The 21236-nt window shown below is 41.8% G+C and overlaps 1 protein-coding gene across 1 annotated transcript; it reads left to right on the top strand.

Annotated features, from left to right (window-relative positions):
* Nucleotides 1-575: 575 nt before the first annotated feature.
* On the top strand, nt 576-14091 carry LOC110488183 (terminal nucleotidyltransferase 5A). The gene is made up of 2 exons (XM_021560283.3): nt 576-2050; nt 12276-14091. Exons 1-2 carry the CDS (start codon nt 1895-1897, stop codon nt 13305-13307), a joined length of 1188 nt encoding a protein of 395 aa, XP_021415958.1. The 5' UTR covers nt 576-1894; the 3' UTR covers nt 13308-14091.
* Nucleotides 14092-21236: the final 7145 nt, after the last annotated feature.

The following is a 21236-nucleotide window of genomic DNA, read 5'->3' on the forward strand; positions in this document are numbered from 1 at the left end:
TGACATCTAGTGGAAGACATAGGAATTGCAATCTGGAAGCTGGATTTGGATATGACCCTACACTTTCCATTGGAAGAGCGTAGGCTCTCAAAAAAGAAATATTCTGGGTGTTTTTTCTTTGGATCGTCACCTACCATATCTATTGTGTTATAGTCTCACACATTATTTTAAATTTCTACAAACTTAAAAGTGTTTTCTACCCAATGGTACCAATTATATGCATATCCTGGCTTCTGGGCCTGAGTAACAGGTAGTTTACTTTGGGAACGTCAGTCAGGCGGAAATTCAGAAAAAAGGACCCTAGCCCGTTAAACAAATCTACTTTGCAACAAAAGTATACACCTCACACACATGGTTATGGGCTTAAAATGTACTACATTTTGAGTTTACATCCCAATATTACACTTTATATACATCACAGAAGATTGTATTATAACAAAACATTTTGATATAGAAACACCTGATTTTCTGTGGCTTTTAAAAAAACAATGTTTATGAAATTATAAAATGATGAAAAATATCATTAACATTCAACCCATGAGGCCACTACATCATTTGACTGCAGGAAAGGGCTACAATGTTCCTTCCGAGGGCCTGAGACTTGGTTCATCAGTCCATGCACTGCCAAAGTCATAGTAAAACTCCTTTAACAAACTCAAGTTCTGATGATGGGTCCTTGATTAATTTACTATCACAAAAGGTCCCCGGATCCAAAAAGTTTGAGAACCACTGAATTATACTGTAGAGTGTGAGGTTGATGGCTGGTCAGGGCAGTTTTGAAAAGTGTGAATGATAGGTTACCAATAAAGACATAATGGAGATACAGATTACACTGTAACAGGAACAAATACTTCTAATCTTTTACCCTGGTGTGACGTTTTGATAAACATGTCAATTTCTCTAGGACAAGGTGACATTTGTCAATATACTCACCTGTATTTACCCCCAACAAATGAAACGTTAATTAGCTGCTCATGTGGCTATCATAAATAACTACAAAGGCCACGTTGATCTGGACGAGACTGACGAATTGAGGCAAAGGTAAGAATCTATGGATTAACTATCTAATGTTAGCTAAATATAGTAATGAATCATTTGGCTACATTTATTTGAATGGACAATTCAGGGATTTGTAGTTTTGCATGATGTCTACTTTGATGCTAAATAGCCTTTTTGAATCTAAGAGTAAATAGAGACAAATATATTGATAAAAGTCACATTGTAGGAGAGAGATTTACATGGTTATCAAAACGTCATGCCAGGGTAAACCCATAGGAAACACAGCCCTTATTTTAAGTGTTTCTAAAATCCCCTATGGGAAGAATGAATTGTGGAAAACGATTGGAACCATTTCCCTGTTTGAACACTAAGTGTAATGGGTATTATGTCAGCTCCAATGTGGTATCCTATGAAGTATCCTATGAAAGCAGCAGACTAGCCTCTACTGACGCAAGGGAAGTGGGTGTGTGCGCATGGCCTCTTGTAGTCTTCTGTATGTTGAGGTATTCATAAACCTCCCGCACAACCAATCAGGACGTTTATGTTAATCCCATTTTCTTTAAACCCGTCAATATGCTTCCAACTGGATTACAGTTAGAAGTGTTTCACAGTCACAGCGCAGGAGAGTTTTGGAGATGACAAACGGTTTAGTTTACCGATCTATGTTTTATATGTGCAGAACTCTCGGACCTTTAGCCTAGATTGTTTTGAAACGTATGTTCTAAGTGACATCTGAGAAACGCAACTAGGGCGATTTTGTATGATTTATTGAAGATTTCAAGTTTCATTCCAACTTCAAAAGAAACACCTATTTTGGGAATTGCTTTGGTACTGTCCATAATAGCCTACATCCACCAACACTACCGAAGATTTTACTACCTTTCCCCGTCCCATCATGTCCTTCGGGGATGAGTCGGAGCAGAGTCGGCGGTTGTGTGTGTTGTCTTGGGAGCAGGTGCAGAGGTTGGACTCCATCCTCGGAGAGAGCGTCCCTATTCACGGACGCGGAAACTTCCCGACGCTTTCCGTACAGCCTCGGCAGATAGTCCAGGTGAGATAACGGCTTTGGTCTGGGGAGTTCTGGACCACAATCAGTCCGATAATGAGGGACGATGCTTTTCTCTAGCCTACTTCAAAACTCATCACATATAGCCTAACTGTTATTTTCCTTCTTCTTTTTTTAAATAGTTCAATATTTATTTCATTCAGTCTCATCATAAATTGCTTTAGTGAATGAATAGCCAACTCGGGAATGTGTGTGAAAGATTTTTTTTAAACACGCTCGCTCGCATGCACGCACGCTTGCACACTTTAACGCACATAGGCTACACACGCATACGCACTGTACAGTTGAATTTGAGAAGTAAGTAGAGCCAGGAAGGCGGTGTATTTTGGGAACATTCCAAGTCTAACCATGTCGTATTTATGTAATAGCATAATAATAGCACATTTTTCAGTGCCGTGGATGAGGATAAAAAGCTCCAATATTCTTCAAAATCAGGTCAGATACCATCTGTGAATATGCTTCTGTGCCCGTCCTTTTGGCATGCTCATACACTGTATTTTTTCAATAGTCTACTAAAGGTATTGGAAATATACTGGGGTGCCTTGTTAGCCTATATTTGAAAATCCACCCATTGCATTGAATCATGACTCCTGAATCCTGTTATTTACATTCACTTTAACAGACAGGAGGAGATCTCAAGGAGCAGATGATCTAATGCTTTAACTGACATTTTCCACTTTCTCATTCCAATCCTTCTGCGACCAGAGTCATTTCATTGGTCTACAAAACGATACAACTTTTACACAGAGGGAGAGAAAGTAAGGTACTGTATATTGAATTACAATTGGGCAGAGTATAGAGAAATTGAGAATGGAAAAGTTTCCTCTTGTCTCGTGTAGCTTTCATTAATGAAATGTAGGCCTGTGGTCTGTATTTGTAGGTCAGACCTATGTGAGGATGTATGCTGTATCCATGTTGTTCCAGTAGAAAACACCCAGGCTGGAAGAGTCCCCAGTAGGCTCTGGCTGGCCATCAGGTCCCATACCACTGGCAGTAAGCAATAGTACATATCTTCAGTGACGTGTTCCCTTCCTCTCTCTCTCCTGCCTGGAAAACCAACTGATCCAACCCAGGACCATAATGTTTTTTCCCCTTGCGGCCAGAAATATGTGTTCTTCGAGGTGTTCCACAGGGCTCTCAATAGGGGGTGTTTATTGAAAAACTGTCATCTAGATAACATCTATTTATGGTGTGGCTCCATATTGTTGTGTGTGTGTGTGTGCGGGCGCCGTGGGAGGTGTAAAAGAGAAGTGTCACTGTTGCTGATTTAGTGCAGTGGATTGTGGGTAGATAAGCCCACAATGGGTTGACAGTCCTGAGGAACTTCACAATAGGCCTCCACACACACACATACACACACATTGTAGAATAATAGCAAACACATCAAAACTATAAAATAACACATAAGGAATCATGTTGTAACCAAAAAAGTGTTAAACAAGTCTAAAAAGATTTTATATTTGAGATTCTTCATAGCAGCCACCCTTTGCCATGATGACAGCTTTGCACATTCTTGGCATTCTCTCAACCAGCTTCATGAGGTAGTTACCTGGAATGCATTTAAATTAATTAGCAGGTGTGCCTTGTCAAAAGTTAATTTGTGGGGGCCTCCCGGGTGGTGCAGTGGTCTAGGGTACTGCATCGCAGCGCTAGCTGTGCCACCAGAGACTATGGGTTTGCGCCCAGGCTCTGTCCCAGGTCCGTGGGGCGACGCACAATTGGCCTAGCGTCGTCCGGGTTAGGGAGGGCTTGTCTCATCGCGTACCAGCGACTCCTGTGGCGGGCCGGGCGCACCACGGTCACCAGGTGCACTGTGTTTCCTCCGACACATTGGTGCGGCTGGCTTCCGGGTTGGATGCGCGTTGTGTTAAGAAGCAGTGCAGCTTGGTTGGGTTGTGTTTCGGAGGACGCATGGCTTTTGACCTTCTTCCGAGCCCGTACAGGAGTTGTAGCGATGAGACAAGATAGTAATTACTAACAATTGGATACCACAAAATTGAGGAGAAAAGGGGGTAAATTTATTTAATTTTTTTTAAATGTTAAAGGTAATTTGTATTTGAGCCAATCAGTTGTGTGTTGTACAAGGTAGAGGCGACATACAAAAGATAGCCCTATTTGGTAAAAGATCAAGTCCAAATAATTCCATTATTACTTCAAGGCATGAAGGTCCATCAATCCGGAAAATTTCAAGAACTTTGAAAGTTTCTTGAAGTGCAGTCGCAAAAACCATCAAGCGTGAAACTGGCTCTCATGAGGACCACCACAGGAAAGGAAGACCCAGAGTTACCTCTGCTGCAGAGGATAAGTTCATTAGTTACAAGCCTCAGAAATTGCAACCCAAATAAATGTTTCACAGACACATCTCAACATCAACTGTTCAGAGTAGATTGTGTGAATCAGACCTTCATGGTTGAATTGCTGCAAAGAAACCACTACTAAAAGACAACAATAACAAAAAGAGACATGAGCAATGGACATTAGACCGGTGGAAATCCGTCCTTTAGTCTGATGAGTCCAAATTTGAGATTTTTGGTTCCAACCGCTGTGTCTTTGTGAGACGCAGAGTAGGTGAACGGATGAACTCCACATGTGTAGTTCCCACTGTGACACATGGAAGAGGAGGTGTGGGGGTGCTTTGCTGGTGGCACTGTCTGTGATTTATTTAGAATTCCAGGCACACAACCAGCATGGCTTCCACAGCATTCTGTGCTTAGTGGGACTGTGATTTGTTTTTCAACAGGACAATGACCCAACACACCTCCAGGCTGTGTAAGGGCTATTCGACCACGAAGGAGAGTGATGGAGTGCTGTATCAGATGATCTAGCCTTCACAATCACCCGACCTCAACCCAATTGAGATGATTAGGGATGAGTTGGACGGCAGAGTGAAGGAAAGCCAGCCAACAAGTGCTCAGCATATGTGGGAACTCCTATAAGACCTCCTGTAAAAGCATTCCAGGTGAAGCTGGTTGAGAGAATTCCTAGATTGTGCAAAGCTGTCATCAAGGCAAAGGGTGGCTACTTTGAAGAATTTCAAATATAAAATATATTTCAATTTTTTTAACACTTTTTTTGGTTACTACATGATTCTATGTGATGATATGTGTTATTTCAGAGTTTTGATTGTCTTTACTATCATTAAACAATGTTGAAAATAGTACAAATAAAGAAAAACCCTTGAATGAGTAGGTGGGTCCAAACTTTTTACTGGTACTGTACATCAAAAACACGGTTTCCATGTGTTTGATGCCATTCCATTTCCTCCGTTCCGGATATTATTATGAGCCGTCCTCCTCTTAGCAACCTCCTGTGACACACATACACACACACATACACACTACCCAGCCTACCCAGTGGTGTTATACAGCCGAGATTACATATCCAGACGTTGAATGTTTATTAGTGTGTCAGATCAGATCAGATATTACTTCATGTTAACAGTAGGGCGGAAGGGTGGAAGTAGAGCTATGGGTGCTAATCTGTTTTACTTGGCTTGGCCAGTCAAGGAAAGGGAACACACTTTTTCCAGGTTTGCTCATATCAAATTCAGGGTGTAGATTCTAGAATAGAGTAGAACACAGTAGGGCAAAGCCTGAGGCAGATGTTTTCCTATGTTTTTGTTTTGTTCCTGCTCTCATTTCACCATAGTGAGCTTACTTGAAGTGAGCTCTTCTTTCCTGGGTGGGGGCGATGGCTTCCATTTCTGGGGCAGGATAAGGAAACTAGATTAGCTAGTTGGTCACACCAGTAACAGGGGCCTAGGTGGGTCAGGACTCTTGACAAGGTTGGCATGGTGTCAGTGTGGTAAGAGTAGACCCAAAGCACTCACACACTCACACACACACCACAATACTATCCCAGTCACCTGGTTCTGTTGTGGGCCCTGCCAGATTGTAAGCCAACTCCTCTTTCGGTCTATTGTGGGTGAGACTGATTGACACAATGACACCAAACGTCTCCATGAACATAGTTTGGTCTTACATTACAGTGTATAGCTCTGTTAGACCTCTACATATAGGCGTGTGCTTTCCTGTTTCTGGCTTTCAAGGAGGCAATTGTGGTGAAATGCCAGCTGAACTCAACATTGGCCCATAAAATGAAATGGTATGCCTGACTAGTTTTTCTTCTTCAAATCTCTCTCTCTCTCTCTCTTTCTCTCTCTCTCTTCTTCAAATCTCTCTCTCTCTCTCTCTCTCCCACTCTCTCACTCTCACTCTCTCTCTCTTCCTTTAGAATGCAGTCTCTTTAATTAAGTAGTTTTCGAATCTGGACTATTCTAGTTGTATGATAATATATACTGTATCACCAGTCTAGTTTTATGATAATAAACACTGTATCATCATTCTAGTTTTATGATAATAAATACTGTATCATCATTCTAGATATATGATAAATAATTCTGTATCACCAGTCTAGTTTTATGATAATAAACACTGTATCATCATTCTAGTTTTATGATAATAAATACTGTATCATCATTCTAGTTATATGATAAATAATTCTGTATCACCAGTCTAGTTTTATGATAATAAACACTGTATCATCATTCTAGTTTTATGATAGTAAATACTGTATCATCAGTCTACTTGTATGATAAAATACTGTATCATCAGTCTACTTTTATGATAAAATACTGTATCATCAGTCTACTTTTATGATAACATACTGTATCATCATTCTAGTTATATGATAATAAATACTGTATCATCAGCCTAGTTTTATGATAATAGATACTGTATTATCGGCCTAGTTTTAGGATAATAAATACTGTGTCACTAGTGTAGTTTTATGAAAATAAGTAGTGTATCACCAGTGTAGTTTTATGATAATAAATACTGTATATATAGTCTAGTTTTATGAAAATAAATAGTGTATCACCAGTGTAGTTTTATGATAATAAATACTGTATCAACAGTCTAGTTTTATGGTAATAAATACTGTATCAACAGTCTAGTTTTATGATAACAAATACTGTATCAATAGTCTAGTTTTATGACAATAAATGCTGTATCAACAGTCTAGTTTTATGGTAATAAATACTGTATCAACAGTCTAGTTTTATGATTATAAATACTGTATCACCAGGATAGTTTTATGATAATAAATACTAATACCAGTCTAGATTTATGAATGAATACTGTATCATCAGTCTAATTTATTGAATGAATACTGTATCACCAGTCTAGTTTTATGAATGAATGCTGTACCATTTCTAGTCTAGTTTAATGGCTGGTTCAGGTGCCGTGACCACCCACAGCAAGGCAACTCATTCAACTCTGAGGAAAAACCCATAATCTGTTCCTGTTATCATACTGACTGAGTATAATATGACTGGGCTGTCTTTGCTTGCCTTCTGGGCTGACTGGACCGGATGCCAGGGTCATAGACTACTAAACATCTCATTAATTTACTGATGCCATATACTTGGCTTGGCTGGGTCTTTCTGTGACTCTCTGTCCAGGCCAGGCAGTGTTCTAACTGGAGTTTAGAGGACCATGGGGTTTAGCTGGCTAACGGCTGTTTCTGAGACTGTTTTCTCACTGAAATAATATAACACATTCAGTTCAGTTCCAAATGGCACCCTATTCCCTATATAGTGCACTACTTTTTACCATGGCGCTCTAGTCAAAAGTAGTGCACTACATAGGGAACAGGGTGCTATTTAGGCTACTGCCAGACTGAGGTCAATTAAATTCTAGAGGAAACCCTCCAGACTGGAGTAGGAATGCAAAGAGACCGTATGTAACGCCTCGCCAAGACATTGTCAACGCCACCGTCTGGTCAGTTTGTGGCTTTTTTACAAGTCTACTACTCCTGCTCGATGTCGAGAGGAAATGTTCCGCTCAACTTCACCAGGTGCTTGTTGCGTAATGCAGGAATGGAATGGCCTACTTTTGGAGAGGAGGTGGAAGAAGGGGGTTACTTCTTATTTTGGGAGACCCTTTTGTGTTTTAAGACATTATAAGGGGGTCTTTCAGGTTGACCTATTCCATTCAGTTAGACCTACTTGTCCTTGTACTCAGTCAAATATAAAACAGCCCATATAAGGAAAATACATCCTCCTCATCATTTGTTTCAGGCTAGCAGCATGTATGACTATCTGAATGGTCTCATCATGGGTTGGTACCCTCTGCCCAACCCTATATTTAGTAAGGCAGTTCTTACTATTTATTATACTGAATATAAAAATAAACAACAAAAATATAAAGAAAAATATAAATGCAACATGCAACAATTCAAAATATTTGACTGAGTTACAGTTAAGGAAATCAGTCAATTGAAATACATTAATTTAGGCACTAATCTATGGATTTCACGTGACTGGGATATGCATCTGTTGGTCACAGATACCTTTTTAAAAAAGTAGGGGCGTAGATCAGAAAACCAGTCTGAATCTGGTGTGACTACCATTTTCGTCATGCAGCGCGACACACCTCCTTTACATAGAGTTGATCAAGCTGTTGATTGTGGACTGTGGAATGTTGTCCCACTCCTCTTCAATGGCTGCACAAAGTTGCTGGATATTAGTGGGAACTGTAACATGCTGTCGTACACGTTGATCCAGAGCATCCCAAACATGCTCAATGGTTGACATGTCTGGTGAGTATGCATGGAATGCATGGAAGAACTGGGACATTTTCAGCTTCCAGGAATTGTGTACAGATCCTTGCGACATGGGACTGTAAATGTTCATGCTGAAACATGAGGTGATGGTGGCAGATGAATGGCACAACAATGGGCCTCAGGATCTCATCACGGTATTTCTGTGCACTCAAATTCCCATTGATAAAATGCCATTGTGTTCATGGTCCGTAGCTTATGTCTGCCCATACCAAAAATCCACCGCCACCATGGGGTACTCTGTTCATAATGTTGACATAAGCAAAACGCTCGCCTACACAATGCCATACAAGTGGTCTGAGGTTGGAGGCGGCTTATGGTAGAGAAATGAACATTCAATTCTCTTTCAAAAGCTCTGGTGCACATCCCTGCAGTCAGCATGCCAAATGCACGCTCCCTCAAAACTTGAGAAACCTCTGGCAATGTGTTGTGTGACAAAACTGCACATTTTAGAGTGGCCTTTTATTGTCCCCAGCACAAGGTGCACCTGTGTAATGATTATGCTGTTTAATCAGCTTCTTGATATGCCACACCTGTCAGGTGGATGGATTATCTTGGAGAAATGCTCACTAACAGGGATGTAACAAATTTGTGCAGAAAATTTGAGAGAAATAAGCTTTTTGTGCATTTTGAGAATTTCTGGGATCTTTTATTTCAGCTCATGAAACATGGGACCAACACTTTACATGTTGTTTTATATTTTGGTTTAGTGTATAATTAATACTGCTCTTAGCTTAGTTCAACCTAATTCCAATAGACATACATATTCATTTGTATTCATTGAACCATACAGTAAATTCCTATATATGCAACGTTGATTATTCCACAAGGACTATGGGAATTGATTCATATATATTCTGGTTTTCACAGAATATTCAGGATGTTTTTAATATTCTGAATGTTTTTATTAGTGACCATCTGTCCAGAGGGTATCATCTGTCTAGAGGTTTACCAATAGAAACGGATAGCTTTTCTCATTGGAACACAACACAGATGTGCACAGCAGGGCTCCTTAAAGTGCTTTTATTGGAAAAATCAATTCTCTGTTATTTCCACCCCTAAAAAGGACTGGCTTTGAAAATCAACATTCTTTAAATGAGGTTACAATTAAGGCCTGAAAAGATGCAATAGTTTGGGAAGTGAAGGAGCCCAACACACATATTATGCATGTCTCAATGTGTCTGTTTTTAGGTTGGTAGGCAGGAGGCAGTTACCTGAATTCATGAATGGGGATCTAGCTACATAAGTCAGGCAGCAGAGACTTGGCAGGATACTCTCCTTTCCTAGCATAGTGGTGAAGCCAACATAACCTAATTCCTAAGACACAGCTTTGTGTGTGTGAGTGTGTCTATGCGTGTGGGTGTATGTGCATGCGTGCGTGTGTTTTACGAAACAAAAGTACATGCTCCCCTTTGGGCACAGATGCCAATTCAACGTCTACTCCACGTTGGTTCAACGTGATTTCATTGAAATGAGGTGGAAACAACGTTGATTCAACCAGTTTGTGTCCAGTGGGTCAGGAAACATTCCTATCCTGAGCTGGTTCAAACCATATTTCACTGTGGGTGGTGACTCATACAGATATCATTTTTTTAATGAAATGTTGGCACTGTAGCAAAGTTGTGGACAACAACTGCATGAAAGAGGTATTTTGATAGTAGAGAAAGTGGATAGCTTCTGTTGTAATGTCTGTCTTAGGCTTAACTTGCGAACTTGATCCGACCTGGAAGGGATTGTGCGAATGTGTACGTATACAGACTAGATACCTGGTTGAAAACTTGGATCAGTGTCTGGATAAATATACCAAGTGTGTGTACTTGGTAACCATGGTCATGCCTGTTAAGGATTGTCCCAGTTTCTTGATTTCCTCTTTGGAGTTCTGTAACAGTCAGGAAGCTTGAAATATCTCAGCTGCCTTTTCTTAGGTTCAGCAGTTTAACTCCAGGATCCACCCCTGACGGTTCTGTTCTGTGACCCAATAAGCTCGTGAACCATATCTTTTCCAAGTGTGTTGGCACAATCATACCAGAGTTTTTATAAGTTCACAACCCAACCCCATTTGGCTACGTCACACAGATTTGTACGTTTTCTTCTAGATAATCTTCAGGTCAGCTGGAGTTCCTCCTGAAGTTAGAGACAAAAATACAAGCCCTGGCTTGCTGTGTCCCACAGAGAAATCTCTGATTCTCCATGCATAACTAAGGGGACTTTAGGTCCACCCGATCTTCATTCAGCTGAGCTACAGTAACTCTGTATTGTGGGCTTTTTACAAGCTAGAGACTATGTGTAGGACAAGGGATTGCCATTATTTGGGTCATTCCACCAATTCAGTGTCTATTAAGAAGTGTAACTTGATTCCACTTCATTTTATCATTTTGTCATAATGAGCACATGTTCAGGAACATGTTTTCCCATCTCAAGAGGTTCAATTTAAAAAATGACAATAGTAAAGTAGCAGGGTTGACCGTAACAGGATTGCCAATTCCATCATAAATCAGCCATGAATCCCCTCATGACAGGGGGAATGGAAGCTTGTTGTTTGCAACTGGGAGTGGCAATTGAATGCTAGCATCACAAAAACTAAATGAAATTGATAAAACATTTCTAGCCTGTCTATCTATAGGTAAAAGGCTTGACGTGTTGTACTCACCCGCTCAGTTTTCCACCACAAAATACCAGAAGATTGCCCAAAAGAGTAGAACCAGCTAAAAGATGTTCAATATTTCTTGTGAAAAAAAATATTTAAAAAGGAGTAGCTTCACCATATTAAAATGATAGTTAAGTTCACTTAACGGAGCTGACCTTGAAATGACTCACCAATCACATGAAACAAATAATCACCTTCAGAAATGACTTTGTCAAAGCAACAAAATAACAATGTTGGTGAAACTCAGTGGGTTGAAATCTTCCTAGAACTGACATGGGGTTGATGAAGGGACATGTCAAAATGTTGAAATCTTTTTTTAGAAATAATTTATTGACTTCTCAGTCTGGTATAAGGAACTTCATTTAATATAACAGGCTTTTCAAATTCAATATTGGTTCACAATTTCTACTTAAAATATCAAATGGATAATGGAGTCCCTCTCTATTCTCATCCACACAACAAATTATTGTATGCTAGTATTTTGTCTTTACTGTTACGAACATTGGCTGAAAGCTAGGTGAACCATTCCTTGATTGAAATGGAAATATTACCATTTCAAAAGAAGAGGCAGTGACCATTATAGCAACGTTTCGACTTGCAGAGGCATGTTATCTCTCTATCACACAGATGTCAAACTCATTCCATGGAGGGCTGTCTGCAGGTTTTCACTCCTCGCTTATACTTGATTGATCAATTAAGGCCACTGATTAGGTAGGAACTTCCCTCACCTGTAGTCTAGGTCTTAGTTGGACACAAAATGAAAGGAAATGCCCAAAACCAGCAGACACTCGGTCCTCCAGGAATGACCTGCTTTCTCAGATCAATTGCAAGAAAACAAATGACTAAAAAACGTATTTGATTGGAAAAGAAAATCGACAATAAAGTGTCTTTCTAATAGTATCTCTCAGATCACTCACCCATGTCTCTGTCTCTCCTGTGCAGGTGGTTCGGGCGCGACTGCAGGAGCGTGGTGTGGTGGTCCGAGATGTGAAGCTGAACGGTTCAGCAGCCAGTTATGTGCTCCACCAGGACACGGGCCTGGGCTACAAGGACTTGGACCTCATCTTCGGCCTGAACCTGACTGATGACAAGACCTTTCGTGTGGTCAAAGACGTGGTCCTGGACAGCCTGGTGGACTTCCTACCTCCGGGGCTCAGCCGTGTCTCGCCCATGACCCTCAAAGAGGCCTACGTCCAGAAGCTGGTGAAGGTATGCAACGACACAGACCGCTGGAGCCTGATCTCCCTCTCCAACAACACGGGGAAGAATGTGGAGCTGAAGTTTGTGGAATCCCTCCGAAGGCAGTTTGAGTTCAGCGTGGACTCGTTCCAGATCGGCCTGGACTCACTGCTGCTGTTCGACCGCTGCTCAGAGACGGCCATGTCCATGTCTGAGAGCTTCCACCCCACTGTGGTCGGAGAGAGCATGTACGGGGACTTCCAGGAGGCCCTGGGACACCTCCGCACCAGGACCATAGCCACGCGCAGCCCCGAGGAGATCCGGGGCGGAGGACTGCTGAAGTACTGCCACCTGCTAGTGCGGGGATTTAAACCGGACTCAGAGGCTCAGATGAAGCTTCTGCAGCGCTATATGTGCTCACGCTTCTTCATCGACTTCCCGGACATTGGCGAGCAGCAGCGGAAGCTGGAGGCGTATCTCCAGAACCACTTCAATGGCATGGAGGACAAGCGCTACGACTGCCTGGTGACGCTGCGGCATGTGGTGGACGAGAGCACTGTTTGCCTGATGGGACACGAGCGCCGCCAGACACTGGCACTGATCTCGGCACTGGCGCTACGGGCCATGGCAGAGCAGAACGCCATCCCGGCCCTGGCTAACATCACCTGTTACTACCAGCCGGCGCCTTATGTCAGAGACGTCAACTTCAGTAACTACTACATAGCGAGGGTCCAGTCGCCCATGAGTAGCTCTTATAGTAACTCTTACCAAAGGACATGGCTGCCTTGTAGCTAAATGAGGAGGATCAGTAAAGCGTAAGGGGACTATGTTTTTTTTTAAGCTTCTAGTTTCCCAAATGGTAGCCTATTACCAGGAAACTATATAGGGAATAGGGTGCCATTGTAGATGCACCCTCTGTCTTATAGTAACGTGAGCTGAGCAGTTCGATAGAGTGCTTTGCTCAGTCCACCTGTAGCAAAATGGCTTCTTGTGGGAGACTTGAGGACAACGTCCACTGAGGATCAAAAAAAGGAAAAATTGTATTGTATCTTTTTGCCAAATCTTCAGTTGCAACCCATCCCACTAAATTATATCAATGAATACTGCTGTAAATCTGATTTGAGCCGTTGTTATGATGTTTGTTCTTTTCTGTTCTGAAGCGTTGGCTTCTTTTGATATATGTACGATGAAGACTGGTGGTCTATTTTGATGTGTGTGGAATGGTTGAAATGTGACGGAAGAACTTTTCAGCTTCCCAGTCTTGATAGGGGACTTGAAGTATATTTGGATCCATAAAAGGAAATGTAAATAAGAAACCAGGAAGTTGTATTCTGTTCTGACTGTGGTTTCAACTGGCCTTTTCCTTAAAAACGTAAGGACCAAAGAATTCAGTTCTTGTGTTGCGTGAAGAAAATACTTTTGTGATTCTAAGTGCCTGAAAAACCAACCGACATCTTATAGTAGTTTGATCTGTAAAAGAAGTAACTGTATTTGAATCTATTTCACCCAGGTTACTGTACATTTCTATATCCAGGGTCAGGGTATTTCCTTTTCAAATAATAAAACATTTAAATGGAAACATTGGTATGATTTCTTTCTTTCTCAGTCTACACATTCCTAATGGTTTCAGGAATATGTTGTATATGTACTGGATGTACACTATATATACAAAAGTATGTTGACACCCCTTCAAGTTAGTGGATTCTGCTATTTCAGCCCCACCCGTTGCTGACAGGTCGAGCACACAGCCATGCAATCTCCATAGACAAACATTAGCAGCAGAATGGCCTTACTGAAGAGCTCAGTGACTTTCAACATGGCACCGTCATAGGATGCTACATTTCCAGCAAGTCTGTTCATAAAATATCTGCCCTGCTAGAGTTGACCCGGTCAACTGTAAGTCCTGTTATTGTGAAATGGAAACGTCTAGGAGCAACAACGGCTCAGCAGCGAAGTGGTAGGCCATACAAGCTCACAAAATGGGACCACTGAGTGCTATAGAGCATGTAAAAATTGTCTGTCCTCAGTTGCAAAATTCACTACCAAGTTCCAAACTGCCACTGGGAGCTGGGAGCTTCATGAAATGGGTTTCCATGGCTGAGCAGCCGCACATAAGCATAAGATTGCCATGCGCAACTCAAAGTTTCGGCTGGAGTGGTGTAAAGCTCACCACCGCCGTGGAAACGCATTCTCTGGAGTGATGAATCACGCTTCACCATCTGGCAGGCCGAAGGACGAATATGGGTTTGGTGGATGCCAGGAGAATGCTACCTGCCTGAATGCATAGTCCCAACTGTAAAGTTTTGTGGAGGAGGAATAATGGTCTGGGGCTGTTTTTCATGGTTCGGGCTAGGCCCCTTTGTTCCTGTGATGGGAAATCTGAACGCTACACCATACAAAGACATTCCAGACAATTCTATGTTTCTAACTTTGAAGTAACAGTTTGGTGAAGGCCCTTCCCTGTTTCAGCATGACAGTGTCCCCGTGGACAAAGCAAGGTTCATACAGAAATGTTTTGTCGGGATCGGTGTGGAAGAACTTGTCTGGCCTGAACAGAGCCCTGACCTCAACCCCACCGTACACCTTTGGAATGAATTGGAACGCTGACTGTGAGCCAGGACTAATCGCCCAACATCAGTGCCCAACCTCACTTATGCTCTTCTCGCTGAATGGCAGCAAGTCCCTTCAGCAATGTTCCACATACTTTTGGTTATGTTGTGCATCTAATAGGTTCCAGCACATCCCATTGGAATGAGAAGACACAGACACAAACATGAAGGGCGAGTAGGTGAAGTGTCTGTACCTGTATGCCTTAACAGAGACATTCAAGGTGCAATCTGCAATATTTATAGCTGTTTAATTGTCGTTTCCATTAATGGTATACCTATACACATACCCCATCCCTCAGCTTTATAGAATTTCGGGGCTGCTGTTTGTTGAAACACAAATGATCCCATTGGTCTGACACCAATGCCCGAAGACACATACAAACACTTCCTTGTTCTGTTCCCGCCCCCTCAGCGTTACCATGGGAATCTGAATCCCCTCTGCCCTCATAGCCATCCATACATTAGCCATTTAGTTCCGCCTGCATGTCATCCATCACATCCAATGAGGGGTTTCCTTGCCCCCCTTTCTCAATGGATAGAGGGGAGAGAAGAGGAAATGGCTGTTGCCTGTCTTGGATGAGTTGCATTCTGTGTGTTTTGGTTGAGCAGGCAGCTGAGGGCCAGGTGGTAAAATGGAGACGTTTGACCAGAGTTAGTATTTTATATCAATGCATGCCTTTTGCAGACTATCAACTTTAGCTTACAGGATTCTTTTTTACATTCATCATGAATGTTAAGCATTACCCCACGCTCATCACTGAATTCTCTTACCATGTCTCCCACACAGGGTGTTTCTATAGCCGGGTCCTAGATCTGTTTTTGTTTTTTCTCTCTTGCCATTGGCCATATAGGAGTTGGCTATACAGTATGAACAGATCTGGGACCAGGCTAGGGCTCTATTCAATCCGAATTATGGAAGTTCAGCTTTCCAATGTTATTACAATTTAAAGGCAATGTTCCGCTTTAGACTGCGTTCACGGTAAACGCTGCATATGTCAGCTCATCAGTAAATTATCTTCACATTTCTATTGCAGAGTCTGTAAAACTTCTTTCTCTGAACTTTGACCTTGGTGTGTTCTACAATTCTGAACCCTAGTACTTTACAACATCTGGCAGTGGAGAGTAGGACGAATGCACCCCATGAACGTTGCATCTAATATAAACAGAACACAGTGTCTATGGCCTGTTACTATAACAGTTAAGATTACAGTTCATTTGGGAGGAAAAGAGTCTGTCATCGTGATTAAAGAGGCAAGATGAAAATGTGACGAGGGAAATCTCCCTTTCTGGAATAGCTGTCAGAGCTGTTGGTTCGTTTATCCCACACAGCTACAGAGAAGCCAGAAGCTGTTGGTTCGTTTATCCCACACAGCTACAGAGAAGCCAGAAGCTGTTGGTTCGTTTATCCCACACAGCTACAGAGAAGCCAGAGGCTGTTGGTTCGTTTATCCCACACAGCTACAGAGAAGCCAGAGGCTGATGGTTAGTTTATCCCATACAGCTACAGAGAAGCCAGAAGCTGTTGGTTTGTTTATCCCACACAGCTACAGAGAAGCCAGAAGCTGTTGGTTCGTTTATCCCATACAGCTACAGAGAAGCCAGAAGCTGTTGGTTCGTTTATCCCACACAGCTACAGAGAAGCCAGAAGCTGTTGGTTCGTTTATCCCACACAGCTACAGAGAAGCCAGAAGCTGATGGTTCGTTTATCCCAAACACCTACAGAGAAGCTAGAAGCTGTTGGTTCGTTTATCCCACACAGCTAAAGTGAAGCCAGGAGAAAGAGAAGAAGGAAATAAGTAGGAACACCCTTGGAGTTTCCTCTGGAAAAATCACACATAAACTAAAGCACTGAGACAGTAAGACACAATGTGTCTTCTTTTCACTGCTCCTTTAACTGACGGATGATTTCTTTCTGGTCTTGGTACACCCGACCTTATGATTCACCCACAAAGCTGTGTGTTCGTGCGTTCATGTTGCGTGTGTGTATTAGCTAGCAATATGTAGCCAGAGTGGAAATGTGAAATAGCAATTAGCTGAAACATGACAGAGTCTGACAGGCGGATTGCCCTGATGTTTTTTTACTTCCCTAATGGGGAAGAGAGAAAAAACTATTCTGTCCTTTATTAGGCTACCCATCACTTTCTTTTCACCAAGTGTGAAAGTGCCTAGTTCTGCCATGGAACTTCAGCCATTTTGTGAGTGAAACTAATTTAACAAGTGAATATCTTACAGGATTTGAATCAATCAGTGTTTTTTTACTTTCTTTCATCTGTTAAGCCATGAATATGTAATCAGACAATATTCATGTACTGTATATGTCTGTCTGGGAATGCACAGGATAAATCCGACAGTAACCTAACCACTAATATTGACAGAAGGCATGTCACTATGATTACTGCATGTCACATTAGACTACTGCATGACAGAGAGTAATCTGCAGTGCTATAACCCCTAAATAGGCTTTCAGTGGCTACACAGCATCTACAGTCAGAGGCCGCGTCCCAAATGGCACACTATTATAGGACTGAGATTTTTTTTTTAATGGTGCACATGGATGTAGCCAGTCCCCAGGAGTCTTGAACTTATCTTCTACCCCAGCAGAAACAGCTTCTGCTCATCTCCTCCTATCATCTGTGGGCTACGTGGGTGGGCTGCCCTCTACTACACACAGCCATGCGGGTAGGCTCCCCTCTCTCACTCTCTCTCTCTCTCTCTCTAATTTATTAAAACACACTGTTTTGCAATGAAGGTCTACAGTAGCCTCAACAGCACTCTGTAGGGTAGCACCATCGTGTAGCCAGAGGACAGCTATCTTCTGTCCTCCTCTTGGTACATTGACTTCAATACAAAACCTAGGAGGCTCTTTGTTCTCACCTCCTTCCATAGACTTACACAGTAATTATGACAACTTCCGGAGGACGTCCTCCAACCTGTCAGAGCTCCTGTAGCATGCATGTTGTCCACCAATTAATTGTGTACTGAAAGCGTAAGATACAACTAGCTAGCACTGCAGTGCATGTGGTTAGTAGTTGACTCAAAGAGATAGAAAGAAAATAGTTGAACAGTTTTCAAAAAATGTATTTCTTCAAAAATGAAGGAGAAGCAACAGAGTGAGATTTCGTCATTTTTTTCCACTTTCAGTTTCACTTACTTAGCTAGCAAATGCAGGTGGCTAGTTTAGCCTACTCAAACACCCGGCTCAAACAGAGGGATGCTATGTTAGCTAGCTGGCTATGACTATCCAACACAACACTGGAACTCTTCGAAGTCAAGGTAAGCTTTTGGTTTTATTAATTTATTGCCGCCGGAGCCCGCCGGTGTAACTGTTAAACTGCTTACTGACTATACACTGTAATGTTACTACATGATTGTAGTGGGTTTACTGACGCATTAGTTCTATTGGTTATGTTGACTAGGAATTTACTTTACCTAATATGGGGACAATGATGTAGGCTGTGTGTAGCGATGATATGGTTTGGCTTGGAAAGGTTTTCCGCCTGGTCACATACATATACAGTGTTGTGCATTGAAGTCTACAAACAAAGGAAAAGTGAGAGGAGAAGAGTGCATAGAGGCGAGAAGGAATACAACGTGGCTGGTATGAAAGTGAAATGTGTTTACGCTTGATCAGGGGTGTATTCATTCTGCCGATTCTGTTGAAAAACGTTTTTTTAAAGGAAGCAAATGAAACGGGGATAAAAAGAAATACCTGAATTTGTCCAAAATAAACTCTTGTTTGCAACTGCTGAACTAATAAAATCAAATGTTATTGGTCACATACACATTTTTAGCAGATGTTAATGTGGGTGTAGCGAAATGCTTGTGTTCCTAGCTCCAACAGTGCAGCAGTATCTAACAATTCACAACAATGCACACAAATCTAATAGTAAAAGAATGCAATTAAGAAATATATGCATATTAGGATGAGCAATGTTCTTTTTCATTTTTATTTTACTAGGCAAGTCAGTTAAGAACGAATACTTATTTTCAATGACGGCCTAGGAACAGTAGGTTAACTGCCTGTTCAGGGGCAAAACGACCGATTTGTACCTTGTCAGCTTGGGGATTTGATCTTGCAACCTTTCGGTTACTAGTCCAACGCTCTAACCACTAGCCGGTTACTGGGTGGTAGCCGGCTAGTGATGGTTATTTAACAGTCTAATAACTACACCCTATATCAGCTAGATACAGGCAAGAGTGTGCAAGTCAAATTTTTATCTCGACCTGTGTGTACCTACGTTGTAAACTTTCATTCATAGGCTAGATTGTAGCAACGTCATGATGGGTATAGGGAAAATTTGAGTATCATGTAGTAGGGAGAGGGAGATACTTAGGCATTTGTACAACTGAATGCCTTCAACTGAAAAGTCTCCTCTGAATCAGAGAGGTGCTGGGGGCTGCCTTAATCGACATCCACGTCTTCGGCGCCAGGAGAACAGTGGGTTATTAGCCTTGCTCAGGAGTAGAGCGACAGATTTTTATCTTGTCAGCTCAGGGATTCGATCCAGCAACCTTTCAGTTACTGGGCCAACGCTCTAAGCAGCCTAAACCTATCGATGTTACATTGAACTGGGTGAGTGGAACATGAATGACAGTCATCCAATATGTTGTAATAGAAATAAGGCCATGAAGAAAAAAAGAATAGTCCTCCCTTATCATAAATGGCACTGACCGCCACTGGTCTCCATGGTAACAAGCCTCACATCACCACAAACAAGGATCACAAATAACATTACATGATAAACTGAGGGCCAGGGGTGAAATTAGTAAGTAGTTATTAGCTTGGAATCCAAAGTAAATATTGTTCTGTTTCAGTAGTGTTTCAGAGCAATATTCCAGACTAGTAATATATGTATGTGTGGATCTACAGGGAATTTTTATTTTCTTTTCAAACATACTTGAGAGATATTGTCCATCTGTCCTGATTATCGTCCTTGAAGAAGTCAAAGCCTGGAGTAGTGAAGAGTATGTGAATTCCACCATCCACACATCTTTACGAGCAATATGGTGACCAAGAAAGAGGAGGAAATTGGTTAAAGAAGTGATTCAAATATGAGGCAAATTATAAGCAAGCCAAAGACAGCTGTGCTTTTATATCAAGCTTGGAAGCCACCATCATGTACATCAAATATACACATTGTCATAAAATAACTAAATAAAACAAACATCCCCCAATCAAAGAAATTATAAAACCAAATAAATACCCTATTTCAAGATGGAGTGAATTACAGGTGCACGCATATTGGCAAATTGATAGTTATTTCAGTCTTCATTGTGGAGAATGGAGGAAGTGGTGGTGGAGTTTCTCCTATAAACTCTGTTATTTACACTGCATGGTCTACCTGCCAAATGGCACCCGATTCCCTATATAGTGCACTACTTTTTACCAGCCCCCATTAGGGCATAGGTTGCCATTTGGGACGCAGGCTGGCTGTTGGCGGGCAGTTTATAGGAGATGCAGAACATAACTTATATTTGTGGTGGTTGCTGCCTGGTGATGGTGTTTATTTGTTGTCTTGAAATGCAATGCTAAGGGTTGAATCTAACCTGGTCCCAGATCTGTTTGAGCTGTATAGCTAACATGCGGGCATAGGAGTTGACAAAACAGTGCACACAGATGTGGGACCAGGTTAGGTTGCCTCCATAGTGTGGATGAAATAATTAGTTATTCTACATAACATTCACTGTATGAAGGAGCAAAGTGTGTTATGTTAGCATAGTAGGCTCTATTTCATTCAAATAGACTATTGAACCCAATTTTTTTATGTTATTTAACTAGGCAAGCCAGTAAAGAAAAAAATCTTATTTACACTGACAGCCTACCCTGGACAAATTGTGCACCACCCTATGGGACTCCCAATCACAGCCAGATGTGATACAGCCTGCATTTGAACCAGGGACTGTAGTGACACATTTTGCACTGAGATGCAGTGCCTTAGACCACTGCACCACTCAGGAGCCCAGGTGTGTACTCATGAGAACTTTTCCCAGAAAGAGCTTTCTCAACCGCTGACCTTCCTCACGATGTCCTTGGCTGAACATACTGTACCATCACTGGTCTCTCCATACTTTGCTCTTCAGGGGAGATGTTAGCTAACCTACATATTATGACTGG

Source organism: Oncorhynchus mykiss, chromosome 30 (genome assembly GCF_057628025.1).
Source record: "Oncorhynchus mykiss isolate SJ-2025 chromosome 30, ASM5762802v1, whole genome shotgun sequence".
Taxonomy (NCBI): Eukaryota; Metazoa; Chordata; class Actinopteri; order Salmoniformes; family Salmonidae; genus Oncorhynchus; species Oncorhynchus mykiss.

Excerpts from the sequence above, each read along its gene's own strand:
- LOC110488183 (XM_021560283.3), top strand. The coding sequence starts at position 1,895 with ATGTCCTTCGGGGATGAGTCGGAGCAGAGTCGGCGGTTGTGTGTGTTG. Across the intron at positions 2,051-12,275 it reads AGCCTCGGCAGATAGTCCAG|GTGGTTCGGGCGCGACTGCA; the intron begins GTGAGATAACGG and ends TCTCCTGTGCAG.